Source organism: Amblyomma americanum, chromosome 1 (assembly GCF_052857255.1).
Source record: "Amblyomma americanum isolate KBUSLIRL-KWMA chromosome 1, ASM5285725v1, whole genome shotgun sequence".
NCBI lineage: Eukaryota > Metazoa > Arthropoda > Arachnida > Ixodida > Ixodidae > Amblyomma > Amblyomma americanum.
The window spans coordinates 168,965,877-168,990,489 of NC_135497.1; the positions used below are offsets into that span (position 1 = coordinate 168,965,877).

Consider the following 24,613-nt stretch of genomic DNA (forward strand, 5'->3'; position numbering starts at 1 on the left):
GGACCGGCTTCGACTTCGTACCTTATACGTTTCATAGCGCTGTTAATATTCATTTCCTTTTTGCTGAATCCTGGTCTAGCGATACGGCAAATCTTATCACGGTAACAAACCGAACAGTTAATCCTTGCTTTATTTTTATTGCCTCTTTATCGAAATATTTTTCTCTCTGTCTCTCTGTGAGTGACTCACAGATATGCATTCGGTCAGTGCAGCACGTTGTGTATCGCAGAAACTGTATTCAGCTGAGACACCCTTGGTGGTTCAGACTAGTGTGTGCATGACATACGTGTGCCAGCTATGTCATGAGTGGTGTTTCTTACAGGACATATACCCACTGCGGAAAGTGTGGGCGCCATTACTGCGCCCGCTGTAGCTTTCCGAGCCAGAATGGCAGATCGCCCGACGGCAGCCGATGGTTCCCCCCGCAGTGGATAGGGGACCTCAAAACGAACCCCCAGCAAGCATGGGTGAGTTTTGCCGTTCCAGTTCATGTCGGCTACGATTGAGCCTTTGTTGCGAGCTCTCTTTAAAATCGCCTGTCACCAGTTCACCTAAAAACGGACCATCTTGCGCCGTGTTGGTAAAGTCGAGCTTGAAACTTCTGACAGGCTCACTGGCAAGGAAGCATTTTTCCATCGCAAATTTCTTTTCTTATCGGTAGCAAGTGAACTTCGGTTCGCCATTGGGGAAGAGTAGCGTAGGTTCCGAGGTTAAAGTTAGCGCTCGACTCGTCCTTCTTGTCCCGTCTTTGTGCGCCTCACGTCTGTCCTTACAACAGTGCCGAGTTTGTTTCAAAGCCGCGAAACCCTTTCTTTCAACCATAGGATAGTGGGCCCATCGAGGAAAATGTGGCCAGGTAAAGCGGCTGCCTAAAATGTAGTCTCTTAAAATTTTTCACCTTGAAATAAACCTAATCAAGTCATACCGTTCGGGTTAGGATATTGGTGTCTTCTGCGTGCCGCCTTTTGACATACTGGCATCGACGAAATGCCCTAATATTGAATTTTAGTAAAACGGTAGCCATTTCTTTCTCAAGAAAGAAAGAACCACTTTTCCACAATATCTTTACAAACCACTGATCTCCACTAGGGGCGCTGGATGCGGCATCGAGCGGCCGAAAGTGAAGCCACCGGAAGCTGGGTGGCATGTCCCGGAAGTCAGCCTTTGGCAGTGCACGAAATCGGACCTTAGCACGGTTTTTCATTTTCAGTTTTCGTTTTCCACTTAGCATTTTGTCTTTTCGACGTTCGCGTCTTTTTTAATGACAATGCCTACCTGTTGCGCCGTCAACTGCATGAGGAGAGTAGCAAAGTCCTCGGGAAAGACGTTTCAAAAATAAGGGTCCTTTGCATCGCTATGGGACGACACTAGCAGATGACAGAACGTCGCTACACGCACTACGTACGGAGCCTCGTCTGCTCAGCTCTGTGTCGTCCCGTTGCGCTAGCGTCGCCAACTCTGCTCTTTGTTGTGATGCACGTTGTCGCGCTCTAAGGCCAAGTTATACCATCAATGGGGGATAAATTTAAGAAAGAATAGGTGGAAACCTTCATTAGGCAGCCGACTTTGCAGTGACCATTTTACCGAATTATGTTTAGACCGAACCGGAGCGAGGGCGAGGTCACAATCTGGTGGGGTGCCGTCGGTGTTCTGCTGGTTCACATTAGCGCGTCCAAAAGGTATATGGTACTGCTTTTTCGACGCAGCGTATCAAGTACTGTTTCGTACTGTAGGAAATTATGTCTGAATGGGCTTTTATTCTTGATGCTTGGTGCAGTTGACTGCTAGCAGCGCTTGTCACATGCGCTGCTGCCATTCGTGTTTCTCGTCAGTCGTTTCTCCCGTGCTGTGTAGATGAAACGTAGCTGTGCTATAGAGTTAGATTAAAAGCACGTCTGGAAGAAGAGACGTCGTCCGCCACCAACTCAAAACCAAAGCAGCGGCAGCTGTATAACGAGTGGCTCTTCGAGTGTCAGGATTTCCACGCCATTGCCTTTTCTTTGCTACACAAAAATTTCTTTGTAAGATGACCTAGACTCATCGGCATTCCACTAATTCTCCTAACTGCTCTCGGAAGACAAGAATCAGATCAGAAAATAGTGTTTAATGCTCGTACCCCTTTTCCGCGGCATGGTGAGACCTGCATGTCTGTTTTCTTCGGTAATGCACACATTTCTTCGCGTTGAGCTTGCGTGTTCCTTTGATATTACAGTAGACGTTACACGAAAACAACGCAAAAAACTGAGAACGGAAGGGCGAAAGACGCGACTTTTTGCATTGCAATACACAGCAGACACCGAACTTCCGGGACATGCCTCCGAACTTCCGGTGGCTTCACTTGCGCCCACTTCGGAAAGCGGGAATGCGGCATCCAGCCACCTAGTGGAGATCAGTGTTGCAAACAGCGCTCCAACATACGACGTGTTGATGTCGTTCGCCACCTAGGAGTATACCTATACTGTAAGCTCAGCTGAATGCACATGCGTGGCACACTCAAGTTTTCAAATTTGTGGGCATGATCGCATGCTTAGCAAAACAGTTCAAATCTAAACAGCGCTTCCTCCACCTTTACAAGTCTTCCGTTCTCCAAAGGCTGGAGATTTATAGTATTGTGTGGAACTGTCTGACATTGGTTGAGGGCGTAAGGGTTGAACGCGTCCGAAAGAGGTTAGTAAGGCTATTGATTTGGGAACGATACTTAGGAAGGCTTTGCTATTTTGACTACCAGAGTTAGTTGTCTACGCTGAACATTGTCCAACTTTCAGTGAGGCGTGAGCTCTGAGACGGTGTATTTCTGCCGAGGTTTTTACAATGGCTCTGTACCGATCTGACCGCCGCACATGAACAGTGCCCCGGCAAGAACCCATCAGCCATTTTATGCTGATTGCCGTAAATGTCTGTACCTCATCGCGTATTCAATGTATGTTAATACTCGTAATTTGCTCAATAATCCAGATGGTCATTTTTATTTTTAACAGCATCAACAGGTCCTATCTTGTTTCTGCACTCATGAAACATTAGATTATGGTAGCTTGTATATACCTCAAACATTCACAACACCCTGTTCTGCTTTTATTGACTGTATAACAGCACCACTGCGTAGGCAGGAATGCTGGTTGTGGGCACCTCAAGTACGCTAGTCAAATGAATAAATATTGCAAAGAACATCTGAAAAGAAAAAAAAAGATGACGGTTCTTTTGTCCTGTATTGTCCTGTACGTTTGTGGTACCTCGTTGCTGAACAGGGTTAATGGTGGCGCTTCTTTTCTTCTTACCTGTCGTTTGCGTGTAAAAACACAGCGCTTATGTTTCCTTACATCAAGTTCCAAATGATCCCTTTTGTTGCCGTGCTAAAGAATGTTATTTTAACGCGACAGCGTTAGAGCGGACGTTCGGAGGAAAAGTCCTGCGCGTTGTCATACTAATTCAGGACTGGTCGAGATGGTCGTGATGTCACACATTGAGCTGTGGAATGAAAATGATTGAAATTCAGATAAATTGTGACTTTGAGGTCGCAGCATGACTGAAATGCCTTTACGGCGTGTAAGGATGTAAAGGAAATCAATTTCGCTGAAAAGAAAATTGTGGTAATTAGTTCGAAATCGAACCCATGACCTTTGGGTTGCGCGTCCACCATGTTATCCCTAGGCCATTGAGGCATACTCGTCGGACTTGGTTGACGGAGAACTTGCGTGTCGTGTGGTGTATCACGTGGAATATGCCTACTGATGTATGCTAATTAGTGCGGGTGATAAAAAGAAACTAATTAAGAAAGAAACTACCAAACAACTATTAACGCTGCCGAGTCATACCCTTAAGGCGGATCTTAAGTGCCCCCCTAATTTTGCAATAGGCATCCGGAACGTACATAAATTTAGTTGTCAAGTGCTCACTAAATCTCCCGATGTTTTGACGAATCTGACTGCACACGGAAACCAAAAGCGAAAAAGCGCATGTTGTTTCGGTAACTGTCATGTGTGCCATAAGGGACGTTGTGTAAGCCCTGCGTCTTCTCCCACCAGACGACCGGTGCGGCGGTGCACGGAAGGTCTCCGAGCATCACGGAGACCGGTAGCCGGCCGACCAGCGGCGTGGCGTCGCAAGCGAGCAGCGGCCGCGGTGGCAAGCCCTCGGACCGCGCGTCGCTCTGCTCCCAGAGCAGCGGCACGAGCAGTGCCAGCACGAGCGGCGCCAGCACAAGCTCCTCCGAGTACAACGTGCCCCGGAGCTTCCTCGAGTCTTTGTACGATCAGCCACGAAGTGTCATCCACACAGACAGCGACCTGTTTAGAGTAAGTGTGAGGCCATCCTTTGCGTGCGAATGTGTGTGAGAGTGAGTGACGGCGGTGGGAAATGACGTTGCCGCCCGTTTTTAGTGGCGGTGCGCAAATCGATGCTGATTTGGGTAACGCGCAGCAGCGAAGAGGCGCATTTCCACTTTACGGGAAATTACTCAAGGTTTCCACTTCAAGGCGTAATGGCATGAAAGGTCTCCATGGCTTCATTACCAGTGTGCAAGCGGGAAATACGGAGAGCGGGAAGGGTGCTGTGTGTTTGCCAAAAACGAATATTGCGCTGAGACATGGCTCCACTTCACAGAACCATCCGGGCACTCGACCACCATCAGGGGCGACACCGTCCCCGGTCGTGGATTCCATGCTGCCGGCTGTTCACGGCTTCGGAGCGGCGCCATGTGCCTGCAGCGCTCGGGTCGCACAGACTTCCGCCGAGACACCGCTAGCGCGTTCCGGCTCTAGCGACTCCCCGCTCGTGTCTCCAAAGCGAACCACGCCGCAGCCAAGGCCAGCTTGCACGTGCAACGTGCGACAGCAGTATCAGAACTACGACATACCGCGAGCGGCGCTGGCGAACCTCTACTTGAAGGTAAGGAACAGCGCGGTCAGTTGGGCATTCTAGTTGGAGCTTCCAATTGGTTCCAAAACCACAATTAGAATTTTCCGGTTTGATTCAGTGTTCTTTTTTTTTTTCTGGAGCCTCGCGCAGTTTTCTTTTTTTTCTTTTAAAGCAAATTATTTGCTCGTTGGGATCAGGCAAATATGCGGTATATGTGTGAATCGCTGTACAAACTGGACCTTTTCATCATTCTAGGCGGCGGGCGCTCATCCGTAAATTCATTAAACCGCATGCGAGCAAAGCATTCACATCCGTAATAGATAACAAATAATCACTTCACGAAGGCGTGGTCATGAATATCCCCCCGTCTTATGCAAGCGTGCTGTGGAGCAAAGTGACTCGATGTATTTTAACGCCACAGCGTTGAGGAGCTCGTGTCGCAGAAAAGCCGGTATCGTCGGCGTCGGCCGTGAGCAAAAAATCCCTCCTCTTCCTCCTAGCACTGTATGCCACGGCCCCAACAGATGGCGCGCGACGGCAGCGCCTCCCGCTCGTCTCGTTCGGGCGCAGTGGGGCCCTGCGGGCACGCAGAAATCACGCGGTGAGCGGCGAACAACGCAGCGCACATATAAAGCGCGTTCACCACGAAGCTTGCGGCTTGCTGCCCATTCGTTCGGCGCGGAAGCCATGCTGGCGCTCGTGGCATCGGGTTTGTCAAGAAAGATGCGCCGACGAACTACGACTGCAACTTGAGTCCCGCGCGTTTCGGCAAGGCGCCTGGCAGCGCTTCTACGTGGTTTGCCGCTCCTCGCGTCCGTTTCACCGTACGTAGCAGAACGATTTGTCTAACAGGCAAGGCGTCGCGTCGAACGGGCGATGGCGTTCCGCGGACTCCCTGGCAGTGCTACAACACGCTGTCGCGTTCCACTCTTAAAGGCGAAACTTAAGCGTCCTGCAATTTTTTTACTACTACTGTGAATTTATATATCGCGGCTACTATTATTCTTGCTTATTCATGTTGTTTCAGGTTGTGAATATTAGTTGCTGGTACTAATACTGACTTTTTACGGTTCTTCAGTGCTTACGAAGTGCTTGTAAGGTTTGTTATATGTACATTCCGAATTTTATTTGTGTTTTTGTAAATGTTCTACTCGCCCAATCCTGCAATAGCCTGTACAAGAGGCTAGCAGTATGTAATCATCATCACCATCATCATCAGCCTCACTGCACCCACTGCAGGGCAAAACATAGCTTCGACGTATTTCAGTGTTTTGAATGAGATGGGACTATGTTCTGCTTGCAAATGCGTTTCGATTTTGTTGAAATATTGTAAAAGTTTAGTGCTCAAAATATAAAACTGCTTGAAATTCTTCATTCAGATTACTGACCTTCAGTATTTTTTTTTATTCAGGAACAGTCCAAAAATGCTGCTGACTTCGCTCCAGACCTGCAGGCGAACGACCCCAGCCTAGACGCCGCAATGCACTACGACATTCCTAAGAAATACAAGGTAGTTTATTCAGCAAAAATACTCCCAGCATCCCCTCTCAGTGTACTCGCCATTGTCTCCGTTGGTGCATTTTCTGCTGGTTTTCACGCTGTACCAGCGCGGAGCAATAGAACTCAGAGTTTATATTATATATGGCTTAATGAAAACCTTGGCCATAGGTACGGGCTGCCTGTGCTGCATGGCAAACATGAGAACCAATATTCTACGATGGCAATGCAAGCACTTAGCATTATATCACTGTTGCTGCATTGACGATTTTCGCGGCCTAGGGGAGCCGCCTCAATAGGCCTAATAGGCCGGCGCAACAGAGGACTGCTGGCGGGTGAGCCTTTGCGGAATTGTTCTTTTTTCTAAAACGAGAAGCAACTAAGAGATCGCTGTGGCGGTTGAAAACGGCCTGTTCGAAGGTGGAGAGGATGACGGTAGACGTGAGCGTCAGAGGGAATTTAGATTCAATGACATCGACGATGAAGAATTTTGTACAGCGGGTGAAGGACCAAACCAGATCAGGTAAGCAAAGCCTAGCGATTGCAGTTTGCCATGCTGTTTCACACAAAACAACCTCGAAAAGCTTTGAGTCACTGTCCGTTGGTTTTTGGCTAATAAAGGTGCTCCTTTTTGCTGTTTTTAATTTACCAATAAATTTTAACCATATGCTACGTTAAATTAGTTAAGATTTCTAATCGTTTGAACAGGCGGAAATCAATACCAATGAGGTTACCTTTTTTTCTGTGTGAAGTATTCTCGAGGCAGTTAACCGTGCTTTGTTTCCTTTTTCTTTGTACAGGGGATGGAAGACATGTAATGGCTGAATGGTCCATAAGATACCATTATTTTCGTTAAATTCTGTCGATTCTTGTTATCTGCGTGTGTGTTTAACTGATTTCAGTGACAGCGAGCGCAATGGTCAGTCGAAGTACATAAATAGAATGACTGGGAATTGTAATTATATCATTATATCACACCCCTTCTGTGGATAAAAAAAGCATCATGTCACCATACACGCATGCCGTCATGGGGCCCCCATCGCAAAGACAGTCTCGCACGAAACTCTGCGCGGTTGAACTGTGCCGATTAGTCATGTGGGTTCGGCGATGTTTTTAATGCGAAAACATTATATGGCTCATCGGCAACAAAACACGATGTTCAGAAAAAGTGCCGTCTCAAAGCCCACGTGACCAGGCAAAGAAAAATGAAAATCAAATGTGCGGAAAATTTGAACCGAGGACTCTCGGATTGCGAGACGAGCACGCAAGGCCACGAAACCGGGTTGCTTGTTGGTGGACAAAGGTGAACGTATGTGTTGCCTTAGGACTGCATGCTAATGACTGGGTTTGTCATTAGAAAGGAACGGAAAAATAGATAATAGATTTTTAAAAAAGGGAACGAAAAAGAAACTATGCTTTCTCATCAATTCTCGAAAGTAGACTGAAATATCATCCGCAATTTTTTTAACATATACAGTGCTGCGAACGCTGCGCCATTGTAACAACCCTGCTACATTGCTACATGCTGCTACAAATTGGTGGTTTTTGACGAAGCTGCGCCAAGGCTGCGCCAAAATGCTACTTCAGCAACCAAGAGTCGCGGTGAATGCGAAGAGGTTGAGGCATGCCTCTGGTTGCTTTTCCCGACGCGTGACTAGAAAGGTGACCGACGGAACCAAACCCCGTGCCGTTTGGCTTTCTAGCTCTTTATCGCCACGATATACGGTGTGCGCGCGTTTTGCACGCCTGCTTCGGCGGCGCTGCCAACACTGTCCCGAACAAACCCGATGGGTGCACAAGCAAAGAAAAAAAAAATCGCCGCCACCGTCTGGAAGACGTTGAAGTAACGAGCGTTAGCTGTTTGGTTTACTAGATGAAGAAAGGAAGAACTCGCCGCTTGTCTCGAGAAGCGGAATGTAATGCCTTTTGAAACGGGGTGGATTGCCACCATGCATGCTCGGCTACGCGTGCACGCACGGCGCCTAGCGGAACGATCGCCGCCTAGCGCCATCTATCAGAGAAATTACGATGCACGTCTACCCATTGTCGAGTTGCACACCTCAAAATACGTCCCAAACGGAATTCGCTTCGTTTGGGCGGTCAAGGTGGGACTAGAATTCGGCTTGTGTTTTGATATGGTAACGCTTCAATGTATACAATGTTTACCTATTATTTAATTGTGGTTTTATTTCGATACCACAACCCATAGGGTTTTATTTGCCTACCAAATTCGGTATACAGCTGTCCCCGGATGGGTGTCCGTTGTTGTCGGAGTATATATAGCTCGGCTCTGCTTGTAGTGATATTCGGTACCTGATTTAATATTGGTAGCGGGTCCTTAGACCCAAGTTATTAAACTTATTTTTGGAATATGGTGGAGTGCTTGGCTTAAAGCACTCTGGAACGGGTCGGCCCAGTATTGCAGTCCCATTTCCGAGTGGCAAGTAGAGCTTCGAGCGACTTCTTGCGCTCCCACAGATGGGCGTAGTAGCGGTCGCAGTGTGGGATACTGTCCTCTAACTCGACGGTGTGAGTGGCGTCGGCCACTTGTTTGACAATTTCGGTTGTCCACGCCTTGATATCAGTTATAGCGGGAGGTATGTCCTGCTGGTTCCTGTGCTTCCGGAAGGAGTCCCAGTCAATCACCTGAGCTGGCCGCGTACATTGCCTGGTGGGCTCGTGTATTACGATTTCGAGTATGAAGTGATCACTCCCAAAGTTTTCGTGAGTGTGACACCAAGTCGCTTTAACTCCGGAGGTCGTAAAGGCCAGATCCGGCGTTGTATCACGATGTAGGCCTGTACCGTGTCTAGTGGGGTAGGACACGTCCGTGATAAGAGTCAGCTGGTTCATATGCCAGTCATTCCAAAGGCGTCGACCTTTAGCGGAGTCATAGTGGTAGCCCCAAGCGCGGTGATGCGCATTAAAGTCACCGAGAATGAGGAGGGGTTGCCCCTGCGCCAGCTGCTGGGCTTTGAGGAAAAGCGGACCGAAAATATCCTTATGAGCTCGGGGAGGGCTGTAGACATTAATTATAAACAGACTAGTGCAACGTTTACGCGAGGGTCGGGGTAATATTTCTAAGAAAACGTATTCGGGGAAAGTTGGATCTAAATTGTGTTGGAGGACAGTGAGGTTACGTTTGACGAGAGTAGCTATTCGAGGTTTTACTCGTTCCGATAGGTATGTACTGTAACCGGCAAGTTTCGTGTTCTTGTCGCATTCCTGGAGAGCTATTAGTTCGGGGCGATCACTCGCGGCGAGGAACTGCTGGAGGACCGGACGCTTACGCGCGAACCCACGACAGTTCCACTGCCAGATGGTGGTGTTACCCGAGCTGCTCGCCATGATTAGGCGGGGATAGTTGTGGGGTTTGAACGGGTGTCGGCGCAGGGGCCGCGGGTACCACGGCAGCGAGGAGTTTGCCCTGTGCTTCTATAGCTTTTTTCAGCATGTCAAATTGTTGCGTGACTTGTGAGCCGATTGTGTGGAGTGAGCGTTCGATGTGTGCTTCTAAAGCTTTGATGCGAGTTTGACTGAGGTTGCAGCTTTCCTCAACTTTGGCAAAACGCGCCTGCCAACCCTCCGCGGGTGAGTCGGTGTCGGACGTTGCTTTGCGTTTTTGTGCGGATCGGTTGGGAGGAGCGATATCCATAGGTACTGATTCATATGATCCCTGCGGATGCGGGGGAGACGAAGGGAGTGTGGCCATTGGCTTTTCGAGAGCCTCTACTCTGAGTATAAGTTGGTGGATGACTGCTGTCAGTTCCATAATCGCTTTGTGTGTGTCTAGAGTAGTGGGAGTCCCTTCCTGCGTACTCACCGGTTCTTGACGTTCTCGTAGATCGGGTAGAGATGGTAGTGGCCCAGGTGGCTGCTGCAAAGGATGAGGAGAGTCCCCTGTCTGCTGGACGACTGCAGGTGGCCCGGGATTGGTCCGGGAGGGCCCCTGAGAACCCATCCGTGGAGCGGGAGACTTGAGCGGTGGAAAAGAGCTCGAGCGGTCTCGGAGCTGCCGCTGCTGGCTATCGGAGCGTTGCCGGTCCCATCGGCTGGTGCGCTGGAGTGTGATCCGCTTGGCGGTCTCTTGGGTCTTGAGTTTCTCTGCCTCAGCATTTCGAATTTTCTCCCACTTCCTGCGCTTGACTTCGTAAGGAATCCTGAAGATTTCCCTGCAGCGACTATCGCCCGTGAAATGTTCTTTACCGCACAGGCGGCAGATTGGTTTGCACGTGTGGTCGGTGGTAGGATTGGATAGTCCGCAACCTCTACACTTAGTAGTTGGGCTTGCACAAACATCGGCTCGATGACCGAGCTCGCCACAGCGATAGCACACCTCGTACTTCTTCTTGAATAAGTTGCATCTGTGGCGACTATTGCAAAAGTAGACCCAGGTAGGCACTTGGCGCTGAGCGAATGTGATGAGTACTGCGGTGGTGTTCCCGAGCCGCCGAAAGTCCAGAATGGGTGGGTTACGGTTGTCCTGTAACTCTGCTTGGATTGTATTTCGATCCAGTCGGAGGTCGACGCCGCGAATCACACCACGGCTCGAGCTATCATCTGGAGCGCAGTAGACGGATATCTCATACGCCTTGTTGTCAACGGTGATCTCTTTGAGTTGCATCATCCGTTCAGCTCTTTCGACGACTGGGGTGCAGTACGCGAAAGTATTCTGGATCAGGTTAGCTTGTATTAGGTCTTCGTGACGAACAGCGTCCCTGGGGAAGCGAGCAGCAGTGCAAATTGCTTCCAGTAGTTGGTAGGTTGTAATCTTGGAGAGTAGCAGTCCGCCCCGTGGGCGCACAATTAGCTTGAGAGCGTTGCTGGGTAAGCGAGGCTGGTTCGATGCTACAGATTTTTTGGCTAGTAAGCGTCCTCGTTGCCGAGGCGTGAGTTCAGCTTCCGTCTTCGCACGTAGCCCATTGTCGATTTGGGACGCTTGGTTCGGTCCCGCTTTGTCTCCAGGAAAAGCTGGCACGGCAGGCCCTGATGTTGTTCGCGCTTCCCGGAGCTTGTTAACTTTAGTCAACCAATCACTGGCTGCTAATTCTTCTCGAGAAATTGGGATGCCTTCTACGGTGACCCTCATGGCGACCTACGGCGCGCGGGCACGGTCCACGGCGCAGCCCAGCTGGCGAACGCTGCTGCGACGCAGGTAGCGAACGCCACTGCGACGCAGAGCTCCGTATTCTTCGGCGCGGCGCAGTAGGCCTAGCGAGGCATCTGGCTTGGTCACGGGGAAAAGTTGACCTAAAATGGTCAAAACTTGTTGTACGTACTTCTGGTTGGTGTCCCTGGATTCCGCTCGTCTTCAGGAAACCGGTGATATCGACGGAAGTATTGTAGGGTCTCACTGTCTAGGGTAAAAACACGAAATCAGCGGAGCTCACGTGGAGTTCGTCCGTTGTCGCTCGCGCTCCTCGTCCGTTGTCGCTTCTTCCACCAGTATCCTGGCACGTCTGACGAGCTTAAACAAGAGCTTATAAATACTTACATCCGCCCTGAACCAACAACCAACCTCCCTTTCTATCAGGGCGCGGAAAATCTCTGTCTAGACGCTCCGATCACTTTAGCGGAGGTCCGAGCAGAACTCAATCGCCTCAAGACGACTTCGGCGGCCGGTCCTGACCGCATTTCAAATAAAATGCTTAGGAATCTAGACGACGCATCCATTCATGCTCTTACCGACTATTTTCAAGAATGTTGGGCCAGCGGTACCATCCCTCAAGAGTGGAAATGCGCCAATCTAGTCCTCATCCCCAAGCCAGGCAAACCACCAACCTTGGCCAACCTCCGTCCCATCTCTCTCACGTCCTGCGTTGGGAAGCTGATGGAACACGTTATCCAGACCAGACTCTCACGATACCTTGAAGACAACCATCTTCTACCAGACACTATGTTCGGCTTCCGCCCTCATTTAGCAGCCCCGGACATTATGCTTCTTCTCCATCATCAGGTAGTCATGAGACGTACACTAGACACAAAAGTCATCGTCGGCCTCGATGTTGCCAAGGCATTCGACAACGTCCTCCATGAAGCGATTCTTCAACATCTTCAAGCTCTCGGTGTCGGACATCGCATGTATGCGTACATCCGAAACTTTCTCACTGACCGCACAGTGCAACTTAAAGCCGGCACGGGAGATCCTTCCATCATCTCTCCGGGAAACCGTGGCACGCCGCAAGGCGCCGTACTTTCGCCGATGCTTTTTAACGTCGCACTGATAGGCCTGCCGAAGCTACTGGCCGACATCCCCCACCTGCATCACAGCATTTATGCTGACGACCTCACACTTTGGATCACGCGCGGCAGTGACGGCCAGATTGAAGAGACTTTACAGACCGCGATCGAACGGATCGGAGATTATCTAAGTACAGTTGGCCTCACGTGCTCGGCGACAAAGTCCGAGTATATCATCATTCCTTCCCCGGGACGACGCCCTTCAAAGATACTTCCGGACATCAACCTCCAGGTGCAAGGAAACCCGATTCCTCGAACAGACAACATCAGGATCCTGGGCTTGCATCTACAGTCCAACGGCAGCAACAACATCACGATCCAACGCATCGACCAGTCGGTTGTGCAGATCGGACGCCTCCTTAAGCGAATCTCCAACAAGCATCATGGCATGCGAGAGTCCAACCTCCTGCGCCTCGTTCAAGCTTTCGTCTGCTCCCGCATTACCTACTCTGGACCCTACTTACGTCTCACTCGTGCCGAAAGCGAACGGCTAGACGCGTCACTTCGAAAAGCATACAAGACGGCCCTAGGTCTTCCCATGTCCACAGCTACCCATAAGCTCATGGCTCTCGGAATCTCCAATACCGTGAGCGAACTGATCGAAGCAACCCTCACCGCCCAGTATGAGCGGCTCTCACTCACACACGCTGGCCGAGCGGTACTGCAGCAAGTTGGGATCTCCCCGCCGAGATCGGCCCCAAGTTACGCTGAACTTCCATCGGAATATCGCCTAAATCTCCGCATTCCTCCCATTCCCAAACGGATGCACCCGGAACACCACGCCGAGAGACGGGCCGACCGGGCTCGTCAGTTCGAGAAACGCTTCAGCGGACGTCCGGACGTCACGTATACGGACGCCTCTTACCATCCATCGAGGCCAGCGATGGTGGCGGTAGCTCTCGCCCCTCACCGCAGCTGGTACACAGCCTGCAGCATTCGCAATACAGAAACAGTCACCGCAGCTGAGGAGGTTGCCATTGCGCTCGCGCTAGCCGACCCTAATACCAAAGTCGTCATCAGTGACTCTCAACAGGCTATTCGCAATTACGATGCTGGCCGTATCTCTTGCCAGGCGTTACACATTCTACGTTCTACAGCACCCTCTTCCACATCTCGCTTACTTCTTTGGGCTCCAGCCCACGAGTCGCTCAGCGGAAACGCCCAGGCACACACACTCGCTCGAGATCTCAGCTGCCGAGCCGAGAGTATGATCAGCCACCCTGCTTCCGCTGACACTAATATCCCACGCGCTTCACTATCTCTACTCACCACTTACACGGACATACTCCAGCACTACAGACTCCAAAGGTGCACATATCCTCCCGCACACCGCGATCTAACAAGGCGCGAGGCCGTCCAATGGCGCAAACTACAAACTGGCAGCTTCCCACACCCCCTCTTATACAGCAAGATCTTTCCGGACCAGATAGCCCCCATGTGTAAACACTGCTCAACTCCGGCCACACTCATACACATGGTGTGGACATGTCCACATTACAACAGAGACAACGCAAACACCCCAGAGACGTGGGAGTCTCTCCTGTGTACTTCCAAGCCAGCAGACCAACGCTGGCTTATCCAGCGCGCGGTGGAGGCCGCGGCATCCCAAAGGATCCCCGCCGACCTCCTCTAAGTCAGCGCAACCGGTCCTTTGACTGGTCCCCTGTTTTTGGGCGTAATAAAAGAGTTTACCTACCTACCCAGTATTGCACTGCCTCCGGGATCGGCCCTGGGCATATTGGCGCCCGCCTTTTCCTTCTATCTTTGCTATCCCTTAACCAGTGTTGTAGGCGTTACCGAAAAAAAGTAACTAGATACGTTACTCGTTACGTTAAAAAAAGAACGCGTTACCGCCCTACGTTACCTACAAAACAGGTAACGCGTTACCGTTGCCGAAAAAAAGTACCGCACGTTACTTTGCCGTTACTTCATGGCCATAAATTTTAAGTTTTTGTCACCTTAAGAACTTACGATAACAATTTTATAAAGCTCACATTTCGCATATAACATCTACCGCAAACGATTTTACGCGATATCCTAATTTAACGAGAATATTTTGCACAAATGTGCAGGAGCTTAGCAATGTTATAGTGGCCTAAAGTTGCCTGTAGAGTTACATGTATTGGATTCTAACTCTTTGGCACATGGTGAAGCCATCTTCTGAATGTGGCATTAAACACAAAATGACACTCCATCATCAATTCTAACTTCACAGAGAAAACATCGCTGAACTCTCAACAAATTTAGAGTAATTCTGAAAAATGTGATGTTCCAAAATGCTCGGGATGCTTCCACTCTCTAGAGAGTTGTGTGTGTGAGTGGTTTGGGAAGGGGAAGTAGGTGAAGGCAAGTGTGTGAATGCGTGTTCGTGCAGGTTTTTCGTGCTTTATGGCTATTCTGTCTTTTTTTTTAGTTGGGTGCGTTGTCAAGGGCAGCTATTTTCTGGCATGCATGCGAGCCCCAACAAGGGTTGTCGGGAGCACCTGTACATTTTGTTTATTTGCATCATTTTAGGTGTTCTGCGCTTTTTTTATAAAAAAGGGGGGAGTGGGTTAACCGGAACAAAAAGTAACTAGTAATGTGACACCTCACGTTACCGAAAAATGTTAACGTAATTACGTTACCCGTTACAGTTCCGAATGGGTAACGAGTACGTTACTAAGTTACCGAAAAAAGTAACGTATTACCGGTAACGCCGTTACTTGTAACGCGTTACCGACAACAATGCCCTTAACTCTCCTACTTTCAGCAGGCGGCAGCGAGCGTGGCTCGGCTTGAGCCAGTAGGCAGGCCCGTGCACTTTCCATTTCATTCTTCCTGTCAGCAGTAGCAGCAGCAGCAGCATGCATAGTGGTCCCGTTACGGGACAGTTTTCGTACCCGTTTTAGGATATTTTTTGCTCAAGGGGGGGGGGGGGGGGGAGAGAGAGAAAGGAATGAGCGGGCACGATCAACTTTAATGGCCGCCATCTTGGATTTGAGAAACCAAAACTATGCCACCATTTCGTCCCTTGACGTCATACTTACATAGTTTCACCTCTATGCACCATATTGGACCGTGACGTCATCGTGGGCACGCGGCAGGTGGTTGTTTCTGCAGTGCTATTGTAGATGGCGCTACAAGTCTCAATGCGAGATGCGCTGTTTTCTAGTTGCAGCAACAGATGGCGCTTTGATCTCAGGGTGGTAATGATAATTGTAATCATAATTGTAGGGGAAACTCTGTTGTTTGAGGCAAGGACGGGAGTTTTGCGGACTAACACATATAGAGTCAGGTACCACGAGATAGACACGTACGTTGTGCCTTGCGTGCGGAGATGAGGAGGAGACGGCTGAACACTTGATACTTTTCTGTAAAGGGCTTCACCCTACAGTGGAAAACAGCGGGGCTGATTTATCGAAGGCATTGGGGTTTAAGGACAGTGAAGGAAAAGTAGATTTTAAGCGGGCAGAAGTAACCAAGCGAACGTTATCTGATTGGTGGCTAAAATCAAGACAAGAGTAAAATTTCACAAGTCATGGCTAGGTGGCTTGAACCACCGCCCGATTTAAAGGGTTCAGCCTTATCCATCCATCCATCCATCCATCGGTAGGAGACCTCACGAAATCTCGAAGAGTGATGAGTAGTTGCTGCCACAGATGGCGCTGTGATCAAGGGTGGCAGCAGACCCCACGAAATCTCGAAACGTGATGAGTGAGAGCTAACGCTCTGAAAAAAATTTTTTAGAGGCTCAAGTATGCAACATTTTGGCTCTGATGGATTTACCGGGCAGCTGCATCACGTGTCGCATAAGGTCAGTGTAGGACCGCTAGAAAGGTTTCGGCGCCCTTCAGGCGATAGCTGGATTCCATGGACTTGATTTGTGCTGGCTATAAGGGCGCAGGCGAAATCCAGTCTTTCGGTTAATCACGTTAATTCGAACTTTCAGCCTAGAAAGTTAGTTCGTACAAATAGGATATCTAAATAAATCGGGCCAATTTTAATGACAGGGTGGCACTATCTGTGAGTTGGCATACTGTTACCACATCTTGCACGCGTGATCTCGAGCTTTTGTGGCTGCTGGACGTTGTCTGCCACACGAGCTTGAATTTAGTTACGGTGCGAGGAATCCGAACTTTGTCTCAAACACTTCAGGGGAAACGGCGAAGCGCATATGAAGCACATGGCAATGCCGAACCCATCGGCAGAGGAAAACAACGGCGCACATCGAAACGAGGACCATGCATGCGCATTAAAACGTTTCTCTGCGAAAGGCGCAGCCATGTTGGACTGCAAGAAACTAGTGCAATGCCGTGAAACGCGACTGTGTGGTCCACACCTGCTTCTGCATCTTAACTCTAGCGAAGCAAAGCTACTGCGCTCATCTCGGAACGACCGCTTTTACCGGTGGCTACTTTGTTAATTCTGGCTTTCCCTAATCGGGTTCGTTCAATAGGAGTGCGCTTGAGAGTGCTAACATCGCGACGCAGGAGTACTGTCACGTGCCAGTTTTTCTGTCTTGTGGACTTAAGTTTTGAGAAGAAACCAGGAAAAAGTTATATGAAAGTTAACAACTAAATTGGGCGCATCTCAAGATTGTCTGCAAGTTTTTCTGAGTAAAATTTGCACTAATGTTAACGAAACGAAATATCGGTCATATTTATTTGTTAAACCATAAGTCGATTTTGGAGCACTTAAAAAATACGCAGACCTGGTCAAGACGACTGCCTACAACCCTGCGCCTTTGAAATCTTCGTGCTGTGTTTTGCCATTTTTTAAACCGTGACGCAAATTTGCTTGAACACCATCTTTACTCGCGTTTTTACCTTTCTCACTACGGGTTCCTAATACAAAACACAAGGAAGCTGCTCCAAACTGAATTTTCGCCTGCTACAAAGCCTGCTACAAAATGGTCTTGGTCATTCACACCACTGAAAACAGCGCCTCGTATTTACATAGGCCCTTCTAGTCCAGGCCGGCCATATTTTTCGGATATATTGGCTAGGTGCCTGGTAAGAACTGTACTGTCATGGCCCTGTGAGTGTTTCACTACAGCAGGGAAACCCACCTTTCAAATGCTCTGTCTGTGCTGCTGGTGCCAGAAAAATCACGCAAGGGCACTCGGTGGCTCTTCTATCTCGCTGGCTTGCAGACGTCCATGTCGCAGCACTCGCAAGGAATATTTTTACAGCTCAGCTTTGATAACAACGTCTGAATGTGCCGGCGGAACACTCAAGCAACGAAGCAAGCCACGCTGATCTGCGCGCCGATTCTTTAGACCAGTTCGCGGCTCTGCCGGTGCGTGGTGTCGGTTTCGTGAAGATTATCAGTAGGTGCCCACGGCAAAATCTCGAATGAAGCAGTACGAAGACACGTAGGCTGACCATCGTTCGAAGCACGTGAACCTATTATATGAAGAACTCTTGAGGAAACTGGACAATAACATATGGGCAACTGACGTATTTAAATACTATACAGATTCTTCTTGGGATGGCGTTGCGCCCACAAAAAGACGCACATAGGAAAGAGCAGAAGATGGCAGATCACAGCTCGCTCATCACAGCGGTAGCCGAGAACCTTCTCCAGAAGATAAAGAAAGGCGAGCGCAGCTGTGACCTTGAGCTCTTGCGAGTACAAAGCCGACGGTGGTTCCATACATGCACAAAGTCGCCTACAATTAAAAAAAAAGTGGCAAACAGGCATGGTGTTCCGGTGCTTTTTTCGGCCCCAAAAAAGCTCGCTGGGCTACGCCCTAGGATCACCGAGGAAGGAGCTCCTTGAAGCGCATGCACAAAGAAACATGCTGAACAGTATGTGAAATGTGCCACGGGCGTGGTCTGTCAAATTCCGCTCAAGTGTGGACGCGTGTATATTGGCCAAATTGTCGCTGCGTCAATGAACCCGCAGGGGAGCCTGCTCTTTCTATACAAAAAAAGAGAAGGGGCGAACTTGCCCGCACCTTGCATTTCATGCCATAACTGTGAGCCGCTGCTCAAAGGCATCAAGATTCTGGACAAGAGTAAAAGCGAAATATCCCGCCAACCTTTAAAAGCATTCCACATCAAATAAAAAAGGCAATTATTGTGTTAGCGGTGCCTCCGTCACCTTATATGATAGGGAAAAGAATTTTCTCCGTGGCTTTTGCGGACCTATGTAGACTTGATTTGTTATCCCCTTCTTTTTCTTTTTTCTTCCCATTCCCCCTTCTTTTGCACGTGTGAATACTGCAGATATATGCGGTTGTGAAAGCAATAAATTCAGTTGATAGTTTGCGCTCTATCTGTCATCTTCTGCTCTTTCCTGTGTATGTCTTTTCGTGTGCGCAACGCCATCCCAAGAAAGCTATGCACCAACTCGGCCAGCAAGAAGTTCTACATTACTATACAGAAGGGGTGTTGAATCTCAGTGGCGGAAAAGGCGAAGTGCGGTGGTTCGCTGTGCAAAAAGCGATAATTATTCATCGACTGCCCGTAATGGAGTTACACTTGGCGCAGTAAAAGTATGCACTCAAACGAGACTCGTAGCTCAGTTTTATTCACGCACCTCTACCAGAAAATTGCTTATGGAACACAACCATCAAATTGAGGAAGTGCGGTAAATAAATCGCCTTTATATATACGGCTACGTTCACTAGTATACGCTCCGCGTATATTAAGCCCAAATATTTTAAAGAGCCTCTTAATAACAAACAACCACAACTGTCAGATCGGGATCGCAAATGATCGTTACCAGGAATTCGGGACAGCAGTCTAGTTCACTTCTTTTGACGCCACGTGGCGCATGGCAGGAAACTAACGGCTGTAAGTTTTTTTTTTCTTCTAAAAAAGGAGATCCTCGACGGCAGCCACGATTCGATCTGCGCAGTATAGCGTTAAACCATTCGGCCATGGCGCGACGTATACTTGCGTGTGAGTGCATTGGCTATACAGCGGGAGACGGGGTAACCGTGTTGTGAAAATGGCACTTTTGGACAATTTTCCTCTTTGTTTCGACAAATACGACACTAAACAATCGAAAGCCCAGTTCTTCTGCTATCTAAAGCCGTTAGATAGAAGCGATTCGAGCTGTAGATTTTTCGCAAATCGCCTTTTTGTCGTCCAAAAGGAGTCTAAATTTTTGTCGCTTCCATAGAAGCTCATTGTTGAAAGTTACAAACATTAGACGAGACATCCAGATGCCGCTGCTTTTAATTTGTGCGGGAGATCACCTCACATGTAAATCCTGAGGAAAAACTCCGTCCGTTCTCTGTACCATTAGTCACACCAAAATATGCGACCCCTCCTATCATTGCCAGGAATTCGAGACAGCTCCTAGCCAGTGCTACCAGGCCTAGCAGCCTATCATGTTCTGTTCTGCAGCCACTCGGTTATTCTATTTCTTTCTTAAGTCATGGATCATGTCAACGTGCTATTTTTGAGTGTTCAAAGCCGTGCACCACGTAGCGGCAACCGAAGGAACAAGAAGCGCTTGTCGCGAATTTCTGGTAATGTGAAGTGCCATAGGTCGCAAGACTTACTGGCGCTAGCTAGGAGTCCCAAACTTCTGATAACGTCGAAGTTCACTGTGCACGCATAACATTGTCGCGCTTGCTCTCCGCCTTGGAAATCTGGCTGTCCAGTGATTGAAGTTTATAATATCAATGCTTTTTAGTCCGCCGCGTTGGCTCGGTGGTAACGGTGTTCGGCTGCAGACCTGAAAGTCGCGGGTTTGATCCTGGCCGTGGCGGTCGAATTTCGATGGAGGCGAAATTCTTGAGGCCCGTGTACTGTGCGATGTCAGTGATGCTAAAGAACTTCAGGTGGTCGAAATCTCCGGAGCCCTTCACTACGGCGTCTCTCATAGCCTGAGTCGCTTTGGGACGTTAAACTCTCACAAACTATAAATACGAGTGCTTTTTGTCAATCAGAATGCCTCCAGATACTGCCACTAACCACTTAAGCATTTGACATAAAATACTTAAGTCATCTTGTAAGCCTGATTAGGTGCCATAACCCTGCCTTAATCGGTATTAACCGTGCCCAGTCTTGTAATCGGAAGTAGGTGAAGAATGCGGTGTCTCAGCTCTCTAATTTATTGTCATAAGCTGATACGCCAAAAGAAAAAACTAAATGTGTCCTTTGCGCCATTTTCCAGCAAACGATAGATATTTTCCTAGTCGATATATAGCTGGCTACCATTAACGTGCGCCTTTGCCAGCAACCTACCTGTAAGCCTCCACTTCTGTTATGCAGCCCCTGTTCCTGGTCTACGGCTAGCAATACTGTAGAACAGTTATGAAATGAGACACGCAAATAGCATAACACAGGTAGTACCGATCATTGGAATAATATTAGAAAAATGTTATGTAAGCTGCAGTAACGTTATGTGCTGCTTTGGAATGTTACATTGATGATTAAAATTAATTATGGGTTAATCAGAAACATTAGTTGGGTATTAAATATAAACATTAATTATGACTTTTAAGTGTTACTGTAATGTTAAAAATTAAAAATAATGTTATCAGTTAGTAAACATTACTTTAGTGTTCCCAACAAGCATTCTTTTAATGTTCTCTTCTGAACGTTATTGTAATATTTGAATCATAACTATGAAACAGCATTACAAATTTATTTCAAGTTCTGGGTCCCAGAACTTTTTTCATTGTTATTACAGTAATTTTTTTTTCCAACTAGCAGTACTTTTCAGGTAAATCTCTTAGACTGTGTCTGCCATATATTGCATGCACTGCCACATTATGATTAAAGAAAGTTTTGCTTACTGCCCATTCGCCACTATGACTCAAGGGACACCGCTCAGTAAAGGGTACATTATAGCTTCACTCCGTGGTATCCGTTTGGAGGTGAGCGTACGAGTTGAATCTTGTGCTGTATTATGGAGCTCTAGTATCGCAATCGTTGTCGGTCCTTGCAAAACGTTGATTAAGCTGCGCACCTTCACAACTGGCGGGCTTGCATGATAGTGCAAGGTTGTGTCGCCATTTTCGAAAATGTTCATTTATGTTGTTTAAATTTTTAATTAATTTTAGAGGAAGGTAATATTAACGCCTATTTGTAACACTACAAAAAGCATAGAAAAATAAGGACATTAAGAACATTGAAATAACGTTTGATGAAAATAAAAAATAACAACGTTGTAATATTCCGGTCCTACCTAGGAAGTTTATGTTGAATTTTTTTTGTCTTCTGTGCACAGGAGCACGCCGCACAAGATTCTCCGCAAGGGGCAAGGACTGCTGGGCTTCCTTTGGCTTGCTCCTGTGGCAACAACCTGATGCCAGACTCTCTCTCCATGTGCCAAGATTTCAATGCGTGCAGCTACATGCGAGCAGCTTGCACATGCAACCGAGTCACATTTTGGGCTGGAAATCTAGTCCCTTGCTTCCAAAGGTCATCCTCTGAAGATAACCAGGCCACTACGATTCAGTGCTCAAAGGGCTGCGCGCCATCTACAATATGTAGAGAACCCTTGAAAAGAAATAGGATACTAGGGGTTATGCCGGATGGGAAGAAACTCGAACAGTGTTCAGACTATGTCAACTGTCATTTCATAGAGTCCTTGCCACTGTACCAAAACACTTGTGTTTTGTCCTCTCTGTCAGAAGAGTGCGACTCCGAGAATGGCTCTAAAGGTACTTTGGAAAAGAAGGTGCTGCCACCTGCATCTCCTTCTGTCAACCAAAAGCAGTTCAACAGCCCTGAAAAAACTGGGCCGCTGAAGAAGACGGCCCAGCACAATGCTCCTTCCACGGGCACTATCGGAGAAAGCTACGAGGTGATGTCTTTCCGTAGCTCGTCCGAGCACACGAGTGTCGTTTGCGACAGCAACTATATTGCCATGCGCCCACTGGAGCCATGCAAGTGCGACAGCGACCGCGGCAACAGCAGCTGCAGCGTCCGCGAGAGCGCGGACACCAAACGAACCCCGCTTCCACTGCGGCCCTTCATGCCGTACCTGCTTCCTTGCAAAGAAGAGTTCCCGGAAGACGTGTCTTCTGAGGCCGAGTCGAGCTGGAAGAACAGCACCAAAGGCAGCCTTGCCGCGAGCAGGCAGCGCTCAGCCGAGACTCCTGACAAGCCATCATCGCTGGCAGATGCCAAGCGTAAGGTGTTGACGAAAAAGCGCTCGAGCTCAGCTGATGGGCGCCAGGAAGCGGAAGAAATCTCGGAGGTGGATGAGGCCGTCCTTATGGGCAGAGAACGACGACCGGCATTCAGTAAGCTTCCGTTCCGAGCTAGGTCTCAGAACTTGGTCGACGTTACACCACCGTCTTCAGTGCCTTCCACTCCGAACAACCGTTCTATGGAGAATTTGTACCGAATTACATTTCACAGATCGGCTGATTGCCTCAAGCTGAAAGGAGATTTCAGATTTTCAGAAGAAGACCTGTCGATGGACGCAGGCAACGGCGACTCCTGCGATGCCCCTTCCAACGGCACCAGCATAAAGCGCTCCTCAAGCGTGCCTTGCAAACCACAACAGCCGGACAGCATATCGAGCCCGTCGGACTCCGGAGTGTCAACGAGCCTGCCGGAGAGCTCAGAAACTGTATGCGAGCTCGCGACGCATGAATGTCACATGAGCTTACACACGTCGCTTCCGAGAAGCCTCGACGAAGGAACTACCGTGAGCCACCGTCGCTGTGATGAAAGCAAGAGGTTCATTCAAGAAGGTATGATTTCCATGCTATCAGTACCTAGCTAATCAAGCATCCTTAGCAGCACGGTTCCTCATTCTGAATTTTTTCTTTTTCCGTTCAAAAACCAGTCTATTTTATTGGTGTTTTAATAGATTTGATATGCACTGACATATTTTTAAGGCAGGGGTATTACACACTAAGGAAATATTAATCAGAATATAAGGCACATTCACAACAATTAACGTAAGATATGATCGTGTGTCAATTTTCCTGTTGCTTATTAGACAGCTCTAGCGAATGTCATAATTCTTTGCATGTCTTGTTTTAGCAACATAGTGTGAAATATCTTTGTTCATGTTTAAGGTGTAAAAAGAAATGCAGTGCCAGAAAGGTACCTAATGGAGTTTCTGAGACCATATTGCAGCAGTTGGTTTTATTGGATGCCTGGCTTGGGAGGGGTGGGCAAGGTGAACCTATATTTGTTTTTCATGTTTAGGTGATGGCTAAGTATTTCAGATAATTGATTCATTTCCTGTTTGCGATCCCAACAATCACAGGTCATAATATCTGAACGCGTCAAGCACACAATACGTCTTTCGACATCATGTGCAAATAAAACTTTCTAGGGTATGTCTTCTGAACATTTTGTTTGCTCATCCCTCACATTGCTTGGAAGAGAGAAGCGTACTCTAAAACTGGACATGTAAATGTTCTGTGCTCAATTAGCTCAAGATTTTTGTGCAGCCCCCAATTTTATCAGCTAATAGTCCATTTTGCGAAAAGCTTTTATGCAGTCAGGTGGGCAGGTAAGATTACGAAATTTTCGGGGGTAGGGTTGCCACAGCTGAAGCAGGACACAGCTAACTGGGGATAAGTAGGAGAGGCCTTTGTGTTGTCGTCGACGCAACTGACCTGAAAATGATGGTGGGTTACTCGCCATTTCAGACTTGCACACCATCACATATAAGCCCTTCAAAACACCGCATTATTTAAGTCCGATCATTTTCGTCAGCTTTGGGGAGTGAATTACAATCGCAGGCAAGAAGCTTTATCTTCGGAGGCCATTTAACGTCGTTATAAATGTTAATAAAAAGCACTGACAGCAAAGTCCTTGAAACGCACTGTTTTAGAACTTGAGGAAGCGCCCATATCGTATAAGACCTGCAATCGGTATTACGCAAGCTCTCGCATCACCTCTCACGTATGTTTCTGTCTGCTGACATACTTTCTAAAGATTCAGAAACAGTTCATGATATGAAATCATATAAAATGCGGTATGAAAATCTATGTACTAGATGAAGTTAGCTGTGCTCGGGCACACCACGGACGTCTTTCTCCGGTCTGTAGTAGTTCAAAACCGGCGCAGGAACAAATTTATTAATTTGAAGTTAAACGATCCTATCATTA

General features: G+C 48.2%; 1 protein-coding gene across 1 annotated transcript in view; it reads left to right on the plus strand.

The window, feature by feature from the left end:
- Positions 1–24,613, plus strand: part of LOC144114169 (uncharacterized) — a 191,130-nt gene that overhangs the window by 165,690 nt on the left and 827 nt on the right. The window contains exons 8-12 of the mRNA XM_077647721.1: positions 323–467; positions 4,023–4,292; positions 4,600–4,884; positions 6,266–6,364; positions 21,763–23,239. Coding sequence (XP_077503847.1) covers positions 323–467; positions 4,023–4,292; positions 4,600–4,884; positions 6,266–6,364; positions 21,763–23,239 — 2,276 coding nt within the window. The remainder of the gene's footprint in view (positions 1–322; positions 468–4,022; positions 4,293–4,599; positions 4,885–6,265; positions 6,365–21,762; positions 23,240–24,613) is intronic.